Genomic DNA, 17,312 nt, shown 5'->3' on the forward strand with positions numbered 1-17,312 from the left:
ACAACAACAACAACAACAACAACAACAACAACAACAACAATAACAATAACAATAATAATAATAATAATAATAATAATAATATTTATTCATATCAGATTTCTTAGTTCAAATGAAAATAATGAATACCATACGTTTGTGGACCCGCACTTCTTGTTACAGAATACGTATGATGCCACGTACACCCTGTTTGTTTGTGAATCTCTATTTGAGGTCATATGAATGACCTCTGGTCACCGGCTCGCCTGGGGTGGAGTGTGGTTCATCAGCATCCACTGGAGAAGAGGTTGTCTCCATGCCAAACTGCCAACAAAAGGTTTTCTGCCTCCCTCCTTATCTTGCAGATTTGGTGGGGGAGTCGAAAGGCGGGACCTGAGGGAACAACGGCTCAGGAGGGCTTAGGCCTACCCGTTGTATCTGGATTGCTGTGACGATTATGGCTCTGATTGGTCATTCTCTTCTGACGTCATGAGGTCATACCCTACAATGCCGGTGAAGCCTTACGATGCCCGCAGGACATGCATCAGTCGGGCCTAACGTAACAAACGGATAAGTTGTAACAATTCTTGCGCCTTTGCCATAACCAAAACCCTCGTTTTTAGACTTCAAATTTATCTTGGACTTTTATACTGCCTTTAAAAACTGTACTCACGTAAATGTTAAGTCTTCGTCCCCTGACCATTCTTCTCACAAGTTGTTTTATGTAAATCGCTACCATGAAATGAAGAGCACGTATTTTATTTAAAAAGCATTGCAAGATTGAAATTTATAGACTTAATTAAAAGTGCTCAAACCTGTGTATGATTTATTTGTGAAAATATATTGCTCAATACAAATTCAACTTTGTCTGACCCACCTCTTGAATATTAAGTGCCAGGATCTCTAAGTCCAACTCTGAGAGAAGGGGGAAGAAAGTTGATGAAAACCTACAGATATCGGTGAAGCTAAAAAGAGCAGACATCATTTCCAAGGATAGATTGTTGAAAACGAGTACTCACTTTGAGAGAACGCTTCATAGCTTCAACTGGAGGCCTGTATGGGTGGGCGGGTATCGTCGTTTAGTCGTTACCTGGAACGAGGTAATGGATATATCAAAGATGACCTGGACTCAAAACATAAAAGTCGTGTCGAAGGCCTGTAAGGCTTTGTCGAAGGTAAGCTCTTAACTGCGATTTTATTGTACTTCTAATATTGATATGCAAGTAACATTATCTTAATCTTCATTGACAAATCTGTTCATGGCTATTCAAAAGTAACCTGCTCATTAATATCTTGAAAGTAGGATGTTTAATGATGTCCTAAAGTAAGCTGCTTACCGATATTTTAAAGGAAAGCTGCTTACTGATATTGTAAAGGTAATCTGCTTTCTGGTATTTCAAAGTTAGGTTGCTTACTGATATTCTAAACATGAGCTGCATACTGATATTTTAGAGGTTATCTGTTTACTGATATTTTAAAGGGAAGCATCTTCCTGATATATTAAAGGAAAATGCTTATTGATATTTTAAAAATACAGTTTACCTATATTTCTAAAGTAGGTAACTCACTGATATCCTAAAAGTGAGCTGACTACCGACATTTTCAAAGTGAGCAGCTTACAAATATTTCAAAAATAACCCACTTACTATTCTTTTACGAGTAAGATGCTTATTCATATTTCTAAAGTAAGCTCTTTACTGATATTTTGAATGTAAGCAGCTTACTGATATTTTGAATGTAAGCAGCTTACTGATATTTCAAAGATAAGCCGTTTACTGATATCTTAAAGATAAGCTGCATAACCAAAGTTTTAGAATTAAGCTGCTCACTGGAGTTCCTGATATATTAAAGATAACCTGCACCCTAATGTGTTCAAGGTAACCTGTCTCCCGATGTTCTAAAAGCAACCGGCTTTCCAAAACCACAGGATACTTTCCCAATATAGCGTGCAATCTCAATGAATGATTACACAGTAAGTCTAACGTCTGCTTCAGATACGACTACCAGGAAATTATATATCTATGAAAAAAAAAAAAACATCTAAAAGATATTGAAAAGTGTTCACTAAATACTTAGACAACGTAATCACAGGAAAATGACGTGACAGACCTACGCAAACACATTGATGCACATGAGTATGTTTATGATACAATTGCATGTTGATACTGTTGGTCATAATATAAATGTTACTGGTTAAAAGTACAAGAACTTAAACTTTATTATGACATCATCTTTTGGATCGTTTCCAAGACCCTGCAACAGGAAAGTTATCTGAAGTAGTAGTCGAGATATTTTTTTTTCTTTTTTTTTCTTTTTTTTTTTATTTTGTACGTGAGAATATTTGAGGATTGATTGAAGGATACTAAGATGTGAAGATATGCATGTGAGGATATGGTTATAAAAGTACAATGAAAGAAAGATGAAGCAGTTGTTATTATTATTATTATTATTATTATCCAAGCTACAACCCTAGTTGGAAAATTAAGATGCTATAAGCCCAGGGGCTCCAACAGGGAAAAATAGCCCAGTGAGGAAAGGAAATAAGGAAATAAATCAATGAAAAGAACAAATTAACAATAAATCATTCTAAAATAAGTAACAACGTCAAAACAGACATGTCATATATAAACTATTAACAACAATATAAACAAATATATCATAAATATACTATAAAAAGACTCATGTCCGCCTGGTCAACGAAAGATGAGAAAGACGTAGTAAGCATTAGACTGTTATAGTAAAAGAAAAACAAAATATATGAAAGTAAGGCCAGGTATTTCCAAAATGAAAGAGAGGTCTTGCAATAATAACAGCAAAATTTTCTCCATTGATGAATATCAGTGATACCACACATGTAAATGCGACAACAATTTATATTGTTTTCCCTTTATCTACCTGTCGCAATGACAAGAGAAACAACTACATATATATATATATATATATATATATATATATATATATATATATATATATATATATATATATATATATATATATTTATATATATATATATATATATATATATATATATATATATATATATATACATACATATATATATATATATATATATATATATATATATATATATATATATATATATATATATATCTATCTATCTATCTATCTATATATATATATATATATATATATATATATATATATATATATCCTCATGATCATCAGCTGTGGCTAGTCCACTGCAGAGTAGAAGCTTCAGACATGTCTTTCTATACCGGTCTATACCAGTAAATTTTCTTAGCTTGTTAATCCATCGTCCTCCCCTTCTTCCCCTGCTTTTTTGCAATTTCTAAGGAACCACTTTGTTATTCTTAATGCCCAGCCACTATAGGCCATTTTTATTATGTGTCCTGCCCGTGTTCATTTCTTTTTCTTACATGTTGTTAGAACATCTACTTTAGTGTTTTCTCGTATCTATGTTGCTCTTTATATGTTTCTTAGTGTTACTCCCATCATTATTCTTTCCATATCTCTCTGAGTTGTAACTAACTTATGTTCTAAGGCTTTAGTAAGGCTAAATGCACCGCCAGCAATTCGCGGTTGAAGGTAGAGTGGCCGGATTCTGCCTTGGACAGTTTTCTACTAAAGACGGCCAATGACCGTTGACTGCCTGCTCGAGTACTGCACCAATAGCAACGTCACTGGTATTGGTGGACAGAAGGAGAGGTGCGTGCATGTGGCCCGTGAAAATAGCAGCAGCTATTGATAAGGTATGTTTTGTGCTGCAGAATACCGCGTCTTGAAGGGGACCCCATTCCAGTTCTTTTGACTTTCCCATGAGGGAGACGTAAAGGGGTAGCAAGAGTGGTGGCCATGCCTGGCAGTGACAATAGATTATCAAGATCCGGTCCAGACGCCTGAATCTGGCAAATACCATAGCTCCGTCATCTTGATATGGTGATAAATACCGTGCTTGACGGGAACCATGGGCGTTTGGTGGAGTTCTGGTTGGAAGACTTCTGGGTACGTCGTGAGGAAATGGGCATAGGCATCGGTGGGTGGACTGATTTGGAGTGCGAGGTGTGAGGTATAGATAAGTATGAGTCTGGGTTGACTATGTCAACCATGAGGAGGAAATGGTAAAGGAAATCCCCACCGATTATTGGCAATGTACTGTCGGCTACGAGAAACTTCCAATGGTATTTTGCGCTTCCAAACGCTATTGTGAGTGTCTTGTATCTGTTGGTGGAGATCTCAGATCCGTTGGCAGGTACCAGGCAGACAACACAGCAGGCTTAGAATGACTATGTTGTGTCTGGGAGAGGGACATTGTTAGAAGAAAACGGCAAGCACCAGTGTCTACCAAAAATCCACACATCAGTACCTGCATCATGTAAAAAGAAAAGATTAGTGATAGGGGAGTCTACCGCTACAAGCGATGGCCTACTTACAAGGTTTTTGGCCATTGACAACCATCTGTACATTTCTTCGCAGCAGCCCCAATTCTGGAGAGGTATTAGCATTACTGCAGTTGATGAGTGTCAGTAAGTGGCTGTAGAAATTGTTAGTTGGGGCATGAGCGAGGGGCGGAATATGTGGGTGGTGGTTGGCTTTGTTGCCACTCCGGTATGTCAATGGGGGCGTGTCTTTGTCTTACCACGTTCAAGTCAGTGGTTAGTGTTGAGTACTTGTCCTCTTCCTCAGGAGTGGAAGTATTGATGGAGGTCTTGAAGGTGGTGAAGTGGCTGTCCGTAAGGGTGTCGACTTTGGTAATCAGGTCCATCATGGGCGTGGTATCTATATTGGGGATGGCACTGTATACAGGTTGTGGGTAGACATCGTACCCAAAGGGCACTTGCCGAGGAGAACTGCTCTGTGGCAGGTTGCAAGTGAGCGATACTGGTAATTTTCCTGAGGGTGATCAAAGTCTTTTGGTCCCCCAATAGTTGTTAAGTAAGCTGAAAAAGCTTAGCTATATGGGTGGTTGGCGATGGTGAGTACTACACCAAGAGATATGTTTTGATGGTGCCATACTATATTGGGGCATCCCCTTGGTTTCAAAGCAAATCGGAGATTTACAGAAAAGTGTCCTCAGGGACCACCACGAGGACATAGTCTGCTTTGCTGCCTAAGCGTGTCATGCCCTTGATGTGAAACTGAACTTTGGCGTGCTGAAACCAGGCAAATGCTTCTCTGCTGGCTAAGTGGGGCAATTTCCTTGATGCGGCATGGATAGAAGAGTCAGGATTGGTGGGCTGTATTGTCAGAGAGTAAGGTGCAAGGGTGAGTGGGTAGGCACTGGGCAGCTGGTCACTCTGTAGATCACCAATATTGTAGGCTGTGGTTAGGTCTTAACAAAAAGGCGGGGTGAACATAACTAGTTTATTGCGGCGAAATAACAAGTTGATAGTTGGTTGGCCAGGGCACCAGCCACCCGTTGAGATACTACCACTAGAGAGTTATGGGGTCCTTTGGCGGTCCAGACAGTCCTACATTGGATCCTTCACTCTGGTTACGGTTCATTTTCCCCTTGCCTACATACACACTGAATAGTATGGCGCATTCTTTACACTTTCCTCTTGGTAAGGGTAGAAGAGATTCTATAGCTATGGCAAGCAGTTCTTCTAGGAGAAGGACACTCTAAAATCCAACCATTGCTCTCTAGTCTTAGGTAGAACCTTAGCCTCTGTACCATGGTCTTCCACTGTCTTGGGTTAGAGTTCTCTTGCTTGAGGGTATACTCGGGCACCCTTTTCTATGTTATTTTTCTTCCTCTTGTTTTGTTAAAGTTTCTATAGTTTGTATAGGAGATTTTTATTTCAATGTTCTTAAAATATTTTATTTTTCCTTTTCTTACTGAGCTATTTTCCCTGTTGGAGCCCCAGGGCTTATAGCATCCTGGTTTTCCAGCTAGGGTTGTAGCTTAGCAAATAATAATAATATACACAAATGCTTAAGGATAACAATGACATAAAAACTTTAATATCATGAAACGTGCAATGTCAAGCTTAAACAGGTTATTCTATCTCTAGAGAGATAGAGAGAGAGAGAGAGAGAGAGATCGCTTTACAATGTATGAGTGTGTATGAAATACACGTGCATTACAGTTCTCACTTAAGATACAGGAATGGTCTTTACTATAAAAATGCCTGTTAAAAAGACCTACTTCAAAATGGGGTATAAGTTTGAATAAGACGATCGCAAACTACTGCATCTTACAAATGTGGACATCTCAATAAGGATCCTTAAGAAGTCAGTTGTGCATTCAACCTATATGATAGAGGTTGATGGTCTATGGACAATGCCAGTAGTAGGTTGGCCAGGGCACCAGCCGCCCGTTGAGATACTACCACTAGAGAGGTATTGGATCCTTTGACTGGCCAGACAGTAATGCATTGGATTCCTCTCTCTGGTCACGGCTTATTTTTTCTTTGCCTACACTTACACAGAATAGTCTGGCCTATTCTTTACATATTCTCGTCTTTCCTCATACACCCGATAACAATGAGATACTTAACACTTCTTCACCCAAGGGGTTAATTACTGTACTGCAATTTGTTCAGTGTACTTTCCTCTTGGTAAGGGTAGAAGAGACTCTTTAGCTATGGTAAGCAGCTCTTCTAGGAGAAGGACACTCCAAAATTAAACCATTGTTCTCTAGTCTTGGGTATTGCCATAGCCTCTGTATCATGGTCTTCCACTGTCTTGGGTTAGAGTTCTGTTGCTTGAGGGTACACTCGGGCACACTATTCTATCTCATTATTTTTTTTTCCTTCCTCTTGTTTTTTTGAAATGGTGTGTTGGGCAGGCTTAATAGAAGGGCCATGGATGCCTGGTGGTTTATCAAGAGGTTGTCTTTTCCTTTTTCTGACTCTTTTTCTTCTCAAAACCATCCTTACTGTCCTCCCTTCAGTTGAAGTGGCTATCCTGTTGGGTATTTAGCCTTGCATGGTGTATCGGCTCCTCCATGTTGACCAGTTTTTCCGACTTTTTTACTATAGTCTATGGGTATCATCAATCACTTTATTTATAATTCTGTACATATTGTTTTTGTTATAATTCTTGTTAATCTAGTTTTTAAGTATGATGTGTCTTTTTTATTTCTATTAATTCTTATGCTGTCTGGAGACATTGAGCGAAATCTGGGACCAGTACGTCCTAGATTTCGTCAATGTCGTCTTCTGTATTGCAATATTCATGGTCTTCATGCAAATATCCAAGACCTTACAGTTGCATCCAGACAGTATGATATTCTTTTGTGCTCAGAAACTTTGGTTTCTAATATGAGGCACTCATCTGAGCTCCTTAAAACTGGTTTTAAGAAGCCAATAATGTTGAAACGCAATGCCATCCCTAGGGCCAGGGGAATGGCGGTGTACATTAGGACCGAGTACCCTGCTTCTCATAAGTCCTGCTATCAATGTGGATGTCATGAGATTCAGGTAATAAAAGTTTGTGGCAGGCATAACAACTTTTATTTGTGTTCGATCTACCGGAATCCAGACATAGATGATTCTATCTTCGATTGTCTTCTTACCATTATGGCTAAGATACAAGAAGATGATAGAAAGGCTTCTTTTGTCTTTGTTGGTGATTTTAATGCTCACCATAGGGAGTGGTTAAGTTCTATCTCTCCTACCGATCGCCATGGCTTAAGAGCTTTAGACTTTGCCTCGGATTCAGGCTGTGAGCAAATCATAAATGAAGCTACTCACAGGTCTGGTAATTGCTTGGACCTCGTATACACTGACTCCCCAGGTGTTATAACTAGTAAGGTTGGTTCTCCAGTCGGGTCATCTGATCATGCCTTGATTTCATTATTAGTGAAGACTGAGCAGCCTGTCCCTAATATATCATATTCTTGTAAAATTTATATGAAATCCCAAGCAGACTGGAATGGGATTTTGCATGATCTTTTGTGCTTGAATTGGTCACAATTATATAATAGTGTAGATCCTGTTGTCCCTTTGAATGAAAATCTAGTCAATATAATTGATAGGCGTATCCCTTCTCGTGTGCTAAGGTACCGAGTGAAAGACAAACCGTGGTTCAATGATGATTGTAGACGTGCTTATTTGGAGAAGCAGGAGGCCTATCACCTTTGGAAGGGTAAGAGATCAGATTTGACCTGGAACAACTATACTCAGCTTCTAGCTTTTGCTTAGAGAGTTTATGCCTCAACTGAAAAGGAGTACAATTTAACCATAAAAGAAACCCTTTCTGGTACAACTCAGGAACATAAATGGTGGTCTACCCTTAAATCTGCACTCTTTGGTGCGGATGCAACAGTTCCTCCTTTACTTAAACCTGATGGCTCAGTCACTCACTGTCCAAAGGAAAAGGCAACCCTTTTGGCTGATGTTTTTGACAGTAAACAGAGTAATGAAAAACTTGAACTTCCTCAGTCCTGTTTTCCTGAGGCTAAACTAACTAGTTTAGCTTCTCGATCTCGTGAGATTAAAGCTCTGTTGATGGACCTTGATGCTTATGGAGGTGTAGACCCAAATGGTATTTTTCCTTTGTTTTTTATAAAGACAGCAGATTTCTTAGCTCCAAAGTTATCTGTTATTTTGCGCAAGTTAGCAAGAAGAGGAGCTTTTAGCACTTGTTGGAGAATTGGTAATGTTACTCCTCTATGTAAACGTGTTTGTGGTAGCTCAAGTCCCACTGATTACCGCCCAATTTCCATAACTCCCATATTATCTAAAGTTTTTTAACGTCTTCTGGCAAAACGTCTTAATAGGTTTGCTGAAGGTAATCATCTACTCCCTAGTTTGCAATTTGGTTTTCGTAAAGGCCTTGGAGCATGTGATGCCCTTCTTACAATCTCCAATGCTGTACAGAAGTCCCTTGACTGTGGTCAGGAAGTGCGTATGATTGGCCTTGATTTTAGTGCTGCCTTTGACCGTGTAAATCAAGAGGCCCTTGTATTCAAACTGAAACAGTTTGGAGTGGGTGGGTCGTTTCTTAGCGTTATTATTGATTTTTTAAGTAATAGATCTCAAAGAGTTGTTGTTGACGGGCACCATAGTGAGTATAGGAAGGTGATATCCGGTGTTCCAAAGGGTAGTGTTCTTGGCCCATTACTTTTCATGCTATATACACATGACATGGGGTTTGGCTTAGAAAACAAGCTTGTTGCATATGCAGATGATGCTACTCTCTTTGCATCAATTCCATCCCCTGAATGTAGATCTGGGGTTGGTGAATCCCTTAATAGAGATTTAACTAAAATTAGTGCACGGTGCAAATTATGGGGTATGAAGTTGAATCCTAACAAAACTCAAAGTATGATTGTAAGTAGGTCAAGGACGGTGGCTCCTCAACATCCGAATCTCAGTATTGATAATGTTTCTTTAAATTTGTATGACTCTTTCAAAATTTTAGGTGTGATTCTCGACAGCAAATTTACTTTTGAGAAACATTTAAGGTCTGTGTCTTCTTCAATTGCACAAAAAATTTGCTTATTGAGAAAGTCTTTTAAGATTTTCGGTGATCAATCTATTCTGAAGAAGTGTTTTAATTATTTCATTCTACCTTGTTTTGAGTATTGTTCTCCTGTCTGGTGTTCAGCTGCTGATTCTCATCTTAATTTGTTGGACAGAAACTTACGCTCTATTAAATTTCTTGTTCCTGATCTAGATATTAATCTCTGGCACCGTCGTTCAATTAGTTCATTATGCATGTTGCATAAGATTTTTCATAACTCTGACCATCCTTTACATTCAGATCTCCCTGGACAATTCTATCCTGTTCGTAATACTAGGCAAGCAGTTAATTCTAATAGCCAGGCCTTCTCCATCCTGAGGCTCAATACTACGCAGTACTCTAGAAGTTTTATTCCAGCTGTTACCAATTTGTGGAATGATCTTCCTAATCGGGTAGTTGAATCAGTAGAATTTCAAAAGTTCAAAGTTGGAGCAAATGCTTTTTTGTTGACCAGGCGGACATGAGTCTTTTTATAGTTTATATATAACATATTTGTTTTTGACGTTGTTAATAGTTTATATATGACATATCTGTTTTGACGTTGTTGCCTTTTTTAGAATGATTTATTTTGTTCTCTTCATTTATTTATTTCCTTATTTCCTTGCCTCACTGGGCTATTTTTCCCTATTGGGGCCACTGGGCTTTTAGCATCTTGCTTTTCCAACTAGGGTTGTAGCTTGGATAATAATAATAATAATAATAATAATAATAATAATAATAATAATAATAATAATAATAATACAAATTGTTCAAAATGTTTCACAATAATTTTTTTGCAATATCTTTACAGATGACAGAGGATTCTGCAGATAAAAAATATCTCATTTTCATAGTTCTTCTTATACTGCCTGCATTGACTACTGCAGATGTGGATTCAGGTGAGTGGCAGGCTTTCTTTTTTATATTTTATATATACATTCACACACGCACGCGCACGCACACACATACACCCATATATATATATATATATATATATAATATATATATATATATATACATATATATATATATATATATATATAAAATCATGATCAGCCGTGTCTAGTCCACTGCAGGACAAGGGCCTCAGACATGTCTCTTCACTTGCATATATATATAAAAGATAATAGATCGACATTAAGAATAACCGAATCGCTCCCTAGAGATTCCAAAAGAAGCACAGGAAGGAAGAAAAGACGGTGGATTGACGAACTAAGAAAGTTTTCGGGTGTGGACTGATATAGAAAGACCATAAACAGGCGCTAGTAGAAGAACATGTCTGAGGCCTTTTTTTGCGGGGAAAAAGTAATGGCTGATGATATATATATATATATATATAGTATATATATACATACATATATATATATATATATATTATATATATAGTATATATATATATATATATATAACCAAATACATATATATATATATATATATATAGTATATATATACATACATATATATATTATATATATAGTATATATATACACATATATATATATATATATATATGTGTGTGTGTGTGTGTGTGTGTGTGTGGTAATAAAAAGCTCTTGGCTGTCATTTAATATGTAGTGAAGGTATAAATGACCCTCTTAAATTACTGCTAACTTTTCAGTAACAGTCAGAATACATTTCAAGAACATTGAAAACATATCGAAGACGTTTCGTGAAAGATTTATTTATTATATATCTCTATCCTACAGGTCATGGAAAGGAGATATCCAACCCTCCAGAGAACGAACTATCCAAACAAAGTTGTTCAGACACAGATTTGGAAGGTAAGAATGCAAAATAATACATTGAAAACCATTCTTTGGTAAGAATGGACTTCTTCATTCAGAGAAAGATGAAATTATGGTATGATTAAATTGTTTATTTATTCCCTTATTTCCTTTCGTCACTGGGCTATTTTTTACTGTTGGAGCAATTGGGCTTGTAGCATCTTGCTTTCCGAACTTGGGTTGTAGTTTAGCTAATAATAATAATAATAATAATAATAATAATAATAATAACAGCGATCACAAATTTGTAAGGGGATGTACTGTGACCGCTGCTAACGAGGGAGACAATGTGATTGGCTATGACGTCATCATGGGGTGGAGCTTATTTCGCCTGGAATCTTTGCGGCGACTATACACGTTTAATGTTTTCCTCAGATGTTCTTGGTCGTCCACTCTTTCCTGCATTTAACACTTTCCCTGTATCCACAAACTTCTTTTTCCATGCATAATTGATGGATGGGATGATGAATTTCTTCCATACTTGGTTATGTAGTATCGTTCAGTCTCTTTATCGGAATTTGTTTCAGTAGACCATGGCACACATTGTGCCTTTTCATGAGAAATTACTATCTTTAAGTATTCATTCAACAGCATCTCTTTTATTAAGAGGGTACTTGACATACACAAATGCAATGTGAAAATTATCGATAACTCCTGAGTATGTAGACCAAATCTGATTTAGATATTTCATCAGCGTTTTAGTAATATGTTTACAAATTGTACAGATACTTGATGAACACTATGTTTGTTTGTTTGTGTGTGGAGAAGGGGGGGGGGGGGGTTATGACAGCGGCATGCACAATTGTGGTGGTACATTCTGACACGTGTGATTAAGTGTATATTTGAACATGTTATAAGTGACAATAATGTTAGTAGCTTTTCTGGGTAGAAATAATGTGTACGTAATAGTCTCATAAAAACCTATTTAATGTATAAATGCAATTAAACTTCATATGTCCTCAACAGAAGTAACATGAATATCACTTCTTTTTGATAAACTTTAAAAATCTACATTACTAAAATGCTATCTTCTTTTCTTACAGTTGACGGCACCTTCATTAAAAGCAACTTGTCTATCTTCTTTAGAATGGGTAGATATAGAACCATTCAATGGGTCAGGGAAAAACTAAGGTCTGAAGTAAAGAATCAGACTGATAAATCCTGCGAAGATCTCATCGATGACGAAAGTTTTACTTTGGATTATCTGCAGACGGACACGAACACAGTTCTTTGGTATCCCGTCATACACGTCAAAAATGAAAGCATGAGGGAAACGGTGAGGGAATTATTTAACAACTGCAACAAAACTTCGACCAAGGCTAAAGCCACGTACATGTCATCCCTACCCTGGCAATGTGAGTTTCAAAACGACACCAGAAATTATAGCAAAACATTAATGTACCTGCAAATCAACAATCAAACACTGTTAGAGAAATGTAAAGACGTACTATGTTTGGATGTCTATACACATCTATCTAATGTGACCTTTATAAATTTGACTGACAGTACACCTGACCATTGTAAAAAAGAATTAGAAAATTCAGTTTCATGCTCTGAAGACAAAACGCTGTGTTCCCATTCATTCAAAATACCGCAAATCGAAAAGGGAATCGTTTTTATCACTAACGATACAAACAAATTAGATGCAACACAAAAAAAAGTCACTATTCTTAGCAATTTTATGACGCCTAAAGATAAGCCATGGTGTAAGCATCCTCTTAACTATACAACACAAGCTAGAATCATACAAAATATCTACCAAACTTTCTATTACTGTCATGGAGATCCAGGTGAAACAGATACCTCACACTCATGGGTTTTTGCACATATTTCTGAGAAAGAATCTATTGTAGCCCTTAACGGTAACATCAATCATTCAATTATAAGTTTAAATTATATGTTACAGGCCTTAATTGCCTCTAATGTAATTATCAATACAACGGTATACAGGAGTTTTGAAGCATCAAACATTACTTTAGAATATCATACCGAGCTGTTTAATATTCCTGTCTTTAAGAGTAACCAGTCAGCTAAAGAACTCCTGCAGAAAATCGAAGTTGAAAATATCACAAAAGTTGAAGGTAACGAACATTTCACTAAATTAACAGACTATAGATCAATTTGGAGTCCATTGAATTTGATAATTTTCCACAATTGCACAGATCATGCGGGAGATAAAAACCTATATCTCTTCTGGCGTAATGAAACAGATAGTTTAGAAAGCCTCTGCAATAATAATACAGTCGTTCTCTTGACCTCCATCAGAAGGGCAAGTGTAACCTTCAACGACATCACGAGAGAACGAACCTATTATGATGGGTCACTACACACTTACAACAGTGAGCACTGCCAAAGTCTAATTAAAGATGGTTCAGACTATGAAACACGTTTCTTTCAGTTCCTTGTATATCCAGCGACTCTGGATATGACATCGCTGAGAAGCGAACTCCCGTCGAAATTTAAGGAAAATAATGCAAATAAGATTTTCTGGTTGACATTTGGATATAATAAGCATCCAGACCTCAGGGGAGGAATCCTCAACCTAACCAAACCTTTTGATTTAAAGAAAGAGGAAAATACATTTAAGGAGCCCAAAGAGTCTGAATCCATACAGAAAATTCTTCAGATATTAGTAATTGCCAACTTAACAAATAATGCGGATTGCATCGAGAATATCCAAAATAATAAATTTTCTATTGAAATCACGGATGTATCTGTAATTATTAGTCTAGGCGCATATGATATTTCCAGCGCACCTTGTTTGAAAATCCTTCCATTGAGCATTTTAAAAGATTCAAACACAATATTCTATAACAAATTTTGGCCCACTTGTAATTACAATCAGATAACGGCATCGAATAAAATTAAAGATGAGAATTCAGAATGGCAGTACCTCCCTGATAGTTGTAAGATTAAAGAAACCATTTTGTTTGCGGTTGTCTGCATGATCACCACCATAACAATAACAGGGAATATATTAGTCATAACGATAATCATCGTTTCGAAACTATTTAAAAAACATGCCTTTATGTTATACATGTCGTTAGCATTGGCGGATCTACTGATAGGCTTAACATCATCTCTGCAAGCAGTGATTGATACCCATTCCCTCATGGAAGGTCAACTTACAATGTATAACCTAACTGACAAGGGGCCCTTAGAGATCTTTGAAGATATAACAGAAAATCAGCTGAGAGGCTTCAATGACCTGAAATTTCGAAGAGAGGGATGGGCAGCATTCACTGGTATAACAATGAACATATCTATCATGTCATCGTTAATAACACTGGCTTTGCTGGGCATTGACCACCTTCTCATGTTGAAAATGCTTTATTTCAAAGATAGACACATACGGATTGCAATCATCACCACTTGGCTCTGGAACATCACCTGCTCCCTTTTAATTGGCATAAAAGATAAAGGTTCCTTAGAGGGTTACTTCGATCCAGTCACCAAATTGACCTTAAATATTGGGACAAATGATTATTGGGTGTCATCAATAGTATTCAAAACACAGCTATTCATAGGCGGCATAGCAGGAATAATAGTTATAACAGCTTCTATTGCATCGTTAATCGTATATAATTTTGTAGAACTGAAAAATAACCAGCAAGCCATAAGAATTCACGACCAGAGACGGGGTGAAAAAATACAAGTAGTGACTCGCACCTTCCTGATGATGGTCTCACTTTTCCTAGTCTCCTGTTCACCAATAGCTTATACGATCATTATTAAAACCTTTGCCAATGAAGATGGAGACTTTTCCATCCATCCATTATATCACTTTATAATATGGTGGCTGTGTGTGGCTGGATGTTCTTGGAACTGGCTAATCTATTCCTTTAAGGGCACTTACTTCAAACAAGAGGCAAAAAAGGTCTGGAACAAGTACTTCTGATCAACATAGCATTGTCTGTCGAAAGATAAAGCCGATTCAATGTTCTTCGTATGGATCACTTAGTGGACAGACTTGTTTCTAAATAGATAGGCGTAACCACTAAATTTTGAACATCTGTAAAACTCTGTACTCATTTTTTTTTTCTTTTTTTAAACGAGGCGCAATGCACTGACTCGCAGGGGTGCCCTTTTAGCTCGGAAAAAATTCCTGATCGCTGATTGGTTGAACAAGATAAATCTAACCAATCAGATAGCGGGAAACTTTTCCGAGCTATAAGGGCACCCCTGCGAGTCGGTGAAAATCTGCCTCACTTAAAAGAATTGACTATAGTAATTGCAAATGTAAATACGATTGAATATAATAAAATGGTTAAGCAAGATTTCGGCACCACTCTATGAGTTACAGGAATAGCTTTCATCCCAGAGAGGGCATTTTGATTAGCTGCCACAGATCAGCGAAGGTAAATAAAAGACTTTTATCTGTGCGTAAAGCTGTGATTATACCAAAACATGAGGGTACTCAACTGACATAGTCACCTGAAGAAAAACTGTGGCTTATTTCATTCGTTATCTAAAGGATTATTTTATTTCATTTTTCTATGTAACTCGGAGAAAATAAGCCTTTTCTAAAGACCTTTTTAAAAGAGAATCTTTTGACAAAATTTCAAGTTTACGTTATAAATATGTGTACACACATACACACACACACACATATATATATATATATATATATGTATATAAATATATATATATCTATATGTATATATATATATATATATATACATATATATGTATATGTAAATATAGATATATACTATATATATATATACATATATATATAGTATATATCTATATTTACATATACATATATATGTATATATATATATATACATATAAATATATATATATATATATATATATATATATATATATATATATATATATATATATATATATATATATATTATATATATATATATATATATCTCGAAGGTCATCCTTGATACAGTCCATCCACCTTCGCTTTGGTCTCCCTCTCCTTCTCGTTCCCTGTACCTCCATTTCCATCCAAGCCGCCAACCCTCCCCATTTACCCGGGCTTGGGACTGGCACCAAGTTGAGGCTGGCGTGCCCCCCCCCCCCCACACCCCCCCACCCCCCTGGTGACTGGGTTACTTATTGCTTGTGCTAAGTACGTATATTCATTAACAGCCTCTAGAGGTTCGTCCATAACCCTTATTTGTCTCTGTATTTTTTTTAAACATTATCTTAGTTCTACTCATATTCATTTCCATTTATGTTTTCTTTATTCACATCTTATATCATCTTTTGTAATGCCTCCTATGATTAATTGAATAGAACTAAACCGTCTGCAAATATTATATCCTCATTAATGTTAACTTTACCTTTTCCAAAAGTAAATGATTAAAAACTTCTTCTAGGCACACTATAGGTAATGGAGTCTCCCTATCTAACTCCTTTTTTTTCAGTCGGAATTTTCTCTTTATATGTTGTATTAGATTAGTAGTACTACCTGTATACAATAAATACCTTTAAGTGTTTTGACATAAGATTCATCTATTCCTTGTCTTTGAAGGGTTTTCATTACTGTTGAAGTTTTGGCAGAATCAAAAGCTTTCTCATAGTCTATAAGTGTCCTACTAAGTGATTTGTTATACTCTATTGATTTTTTAAGGTAGTAGGTTGGCCAGGGCACCAGCCACCCGTTGAGATACTACTGCTAGAGAGTTATGGGGTACTTTGACGGGCCAGACAGTACTTAATTGGATCCTTCTCTCTGGTTAAGGTTCACTTTCCCTTTGCCTACACATACACAGAATAGTCTGGCCTATTCTTTACAGATTCTTCTCCGTCCTCATACACATGAGAACACTGAGATTACCAAACTATTCTTCTTCTCTCAAGGGGTTAACTCCTGTGCTGTAATTGTTTAATGGCTACTTTCCTCTTGGTAAGGGTAGTAAGGACTATTTAGCTACGGTAAGCAGCTCTTCTAGGAGAAGGACACTCCAAAATCAAACCATCGTTCCCTAGTCTTGGGTAGTGCCATAGCCTCTGTACCATGGTCTTCCACTATCATGGGTTAGAGTTCTCTTGCTTGAGGGTACACTCAGGCACACTATTCTATCTAATTTATCTTCCTTTTTTTTTGTTAAAGTTTTTAAAGTTTATATAAGAAATATTTATTTTAATGTTGTTGCTGTT

General features: G+C 36.8%; 1 protein-coding gene across 2 annotated transcripts in view; it reads left to right on the plus strand.

Annotated features, from left to right (window-relative positions):
• Nucleotides 1–15,794, plus strand: part of LOC137616598 (uncharacterized) — an 89,930-nt gene extending 74,136 nt beyond the window's left edge. Inside the window, exons 1-4 of one of the 2 annotated variants that reach the window (XM_068346492.1) lie at nt 883–1,151; nt 10,217–10,304; nt 11,112–11,186; nt 12,233–15,794. In XM_068346492.1, the coding sequence (XP_068202593.1) occupies nt 1,080–1,151; nt 10,217–10,304; nt 11,112–11,186; nt 12,233–15,087 (3,090 nt within the window). In that variant the 5' untranslated portion in view covers nt 883–1,079 and the 3' untranslated portion in view covers nt 15,088–15,794. Of the gene's footprint in view, nt 1–882; nt 1,152–10,216; nt 10,305–11,111; nt 11,187–12,232 lie in introns of those variants that run through there. The other variant, XM_068346493.1, reaches the window with a different exon arrangement.
• Nucleotides 15,795–17,312: the final 1,518 nt, after the last annotated feature.

Source organism: Palaemon carinicauda, chromosome 22, assembly GCF_036898095.1.
Source record: "Palaemon carinicauda isolate YSFRI2023 chromosome 22, ASM3689809v2, whole genome shotgun sequence".
NCBI classification, from domain to species: Eukaryota; Metazoa; Arthropoda; class Malacostraca; order Decapoda; family Palaemonidae; genus Palaemon; species Palaemon carinicauda.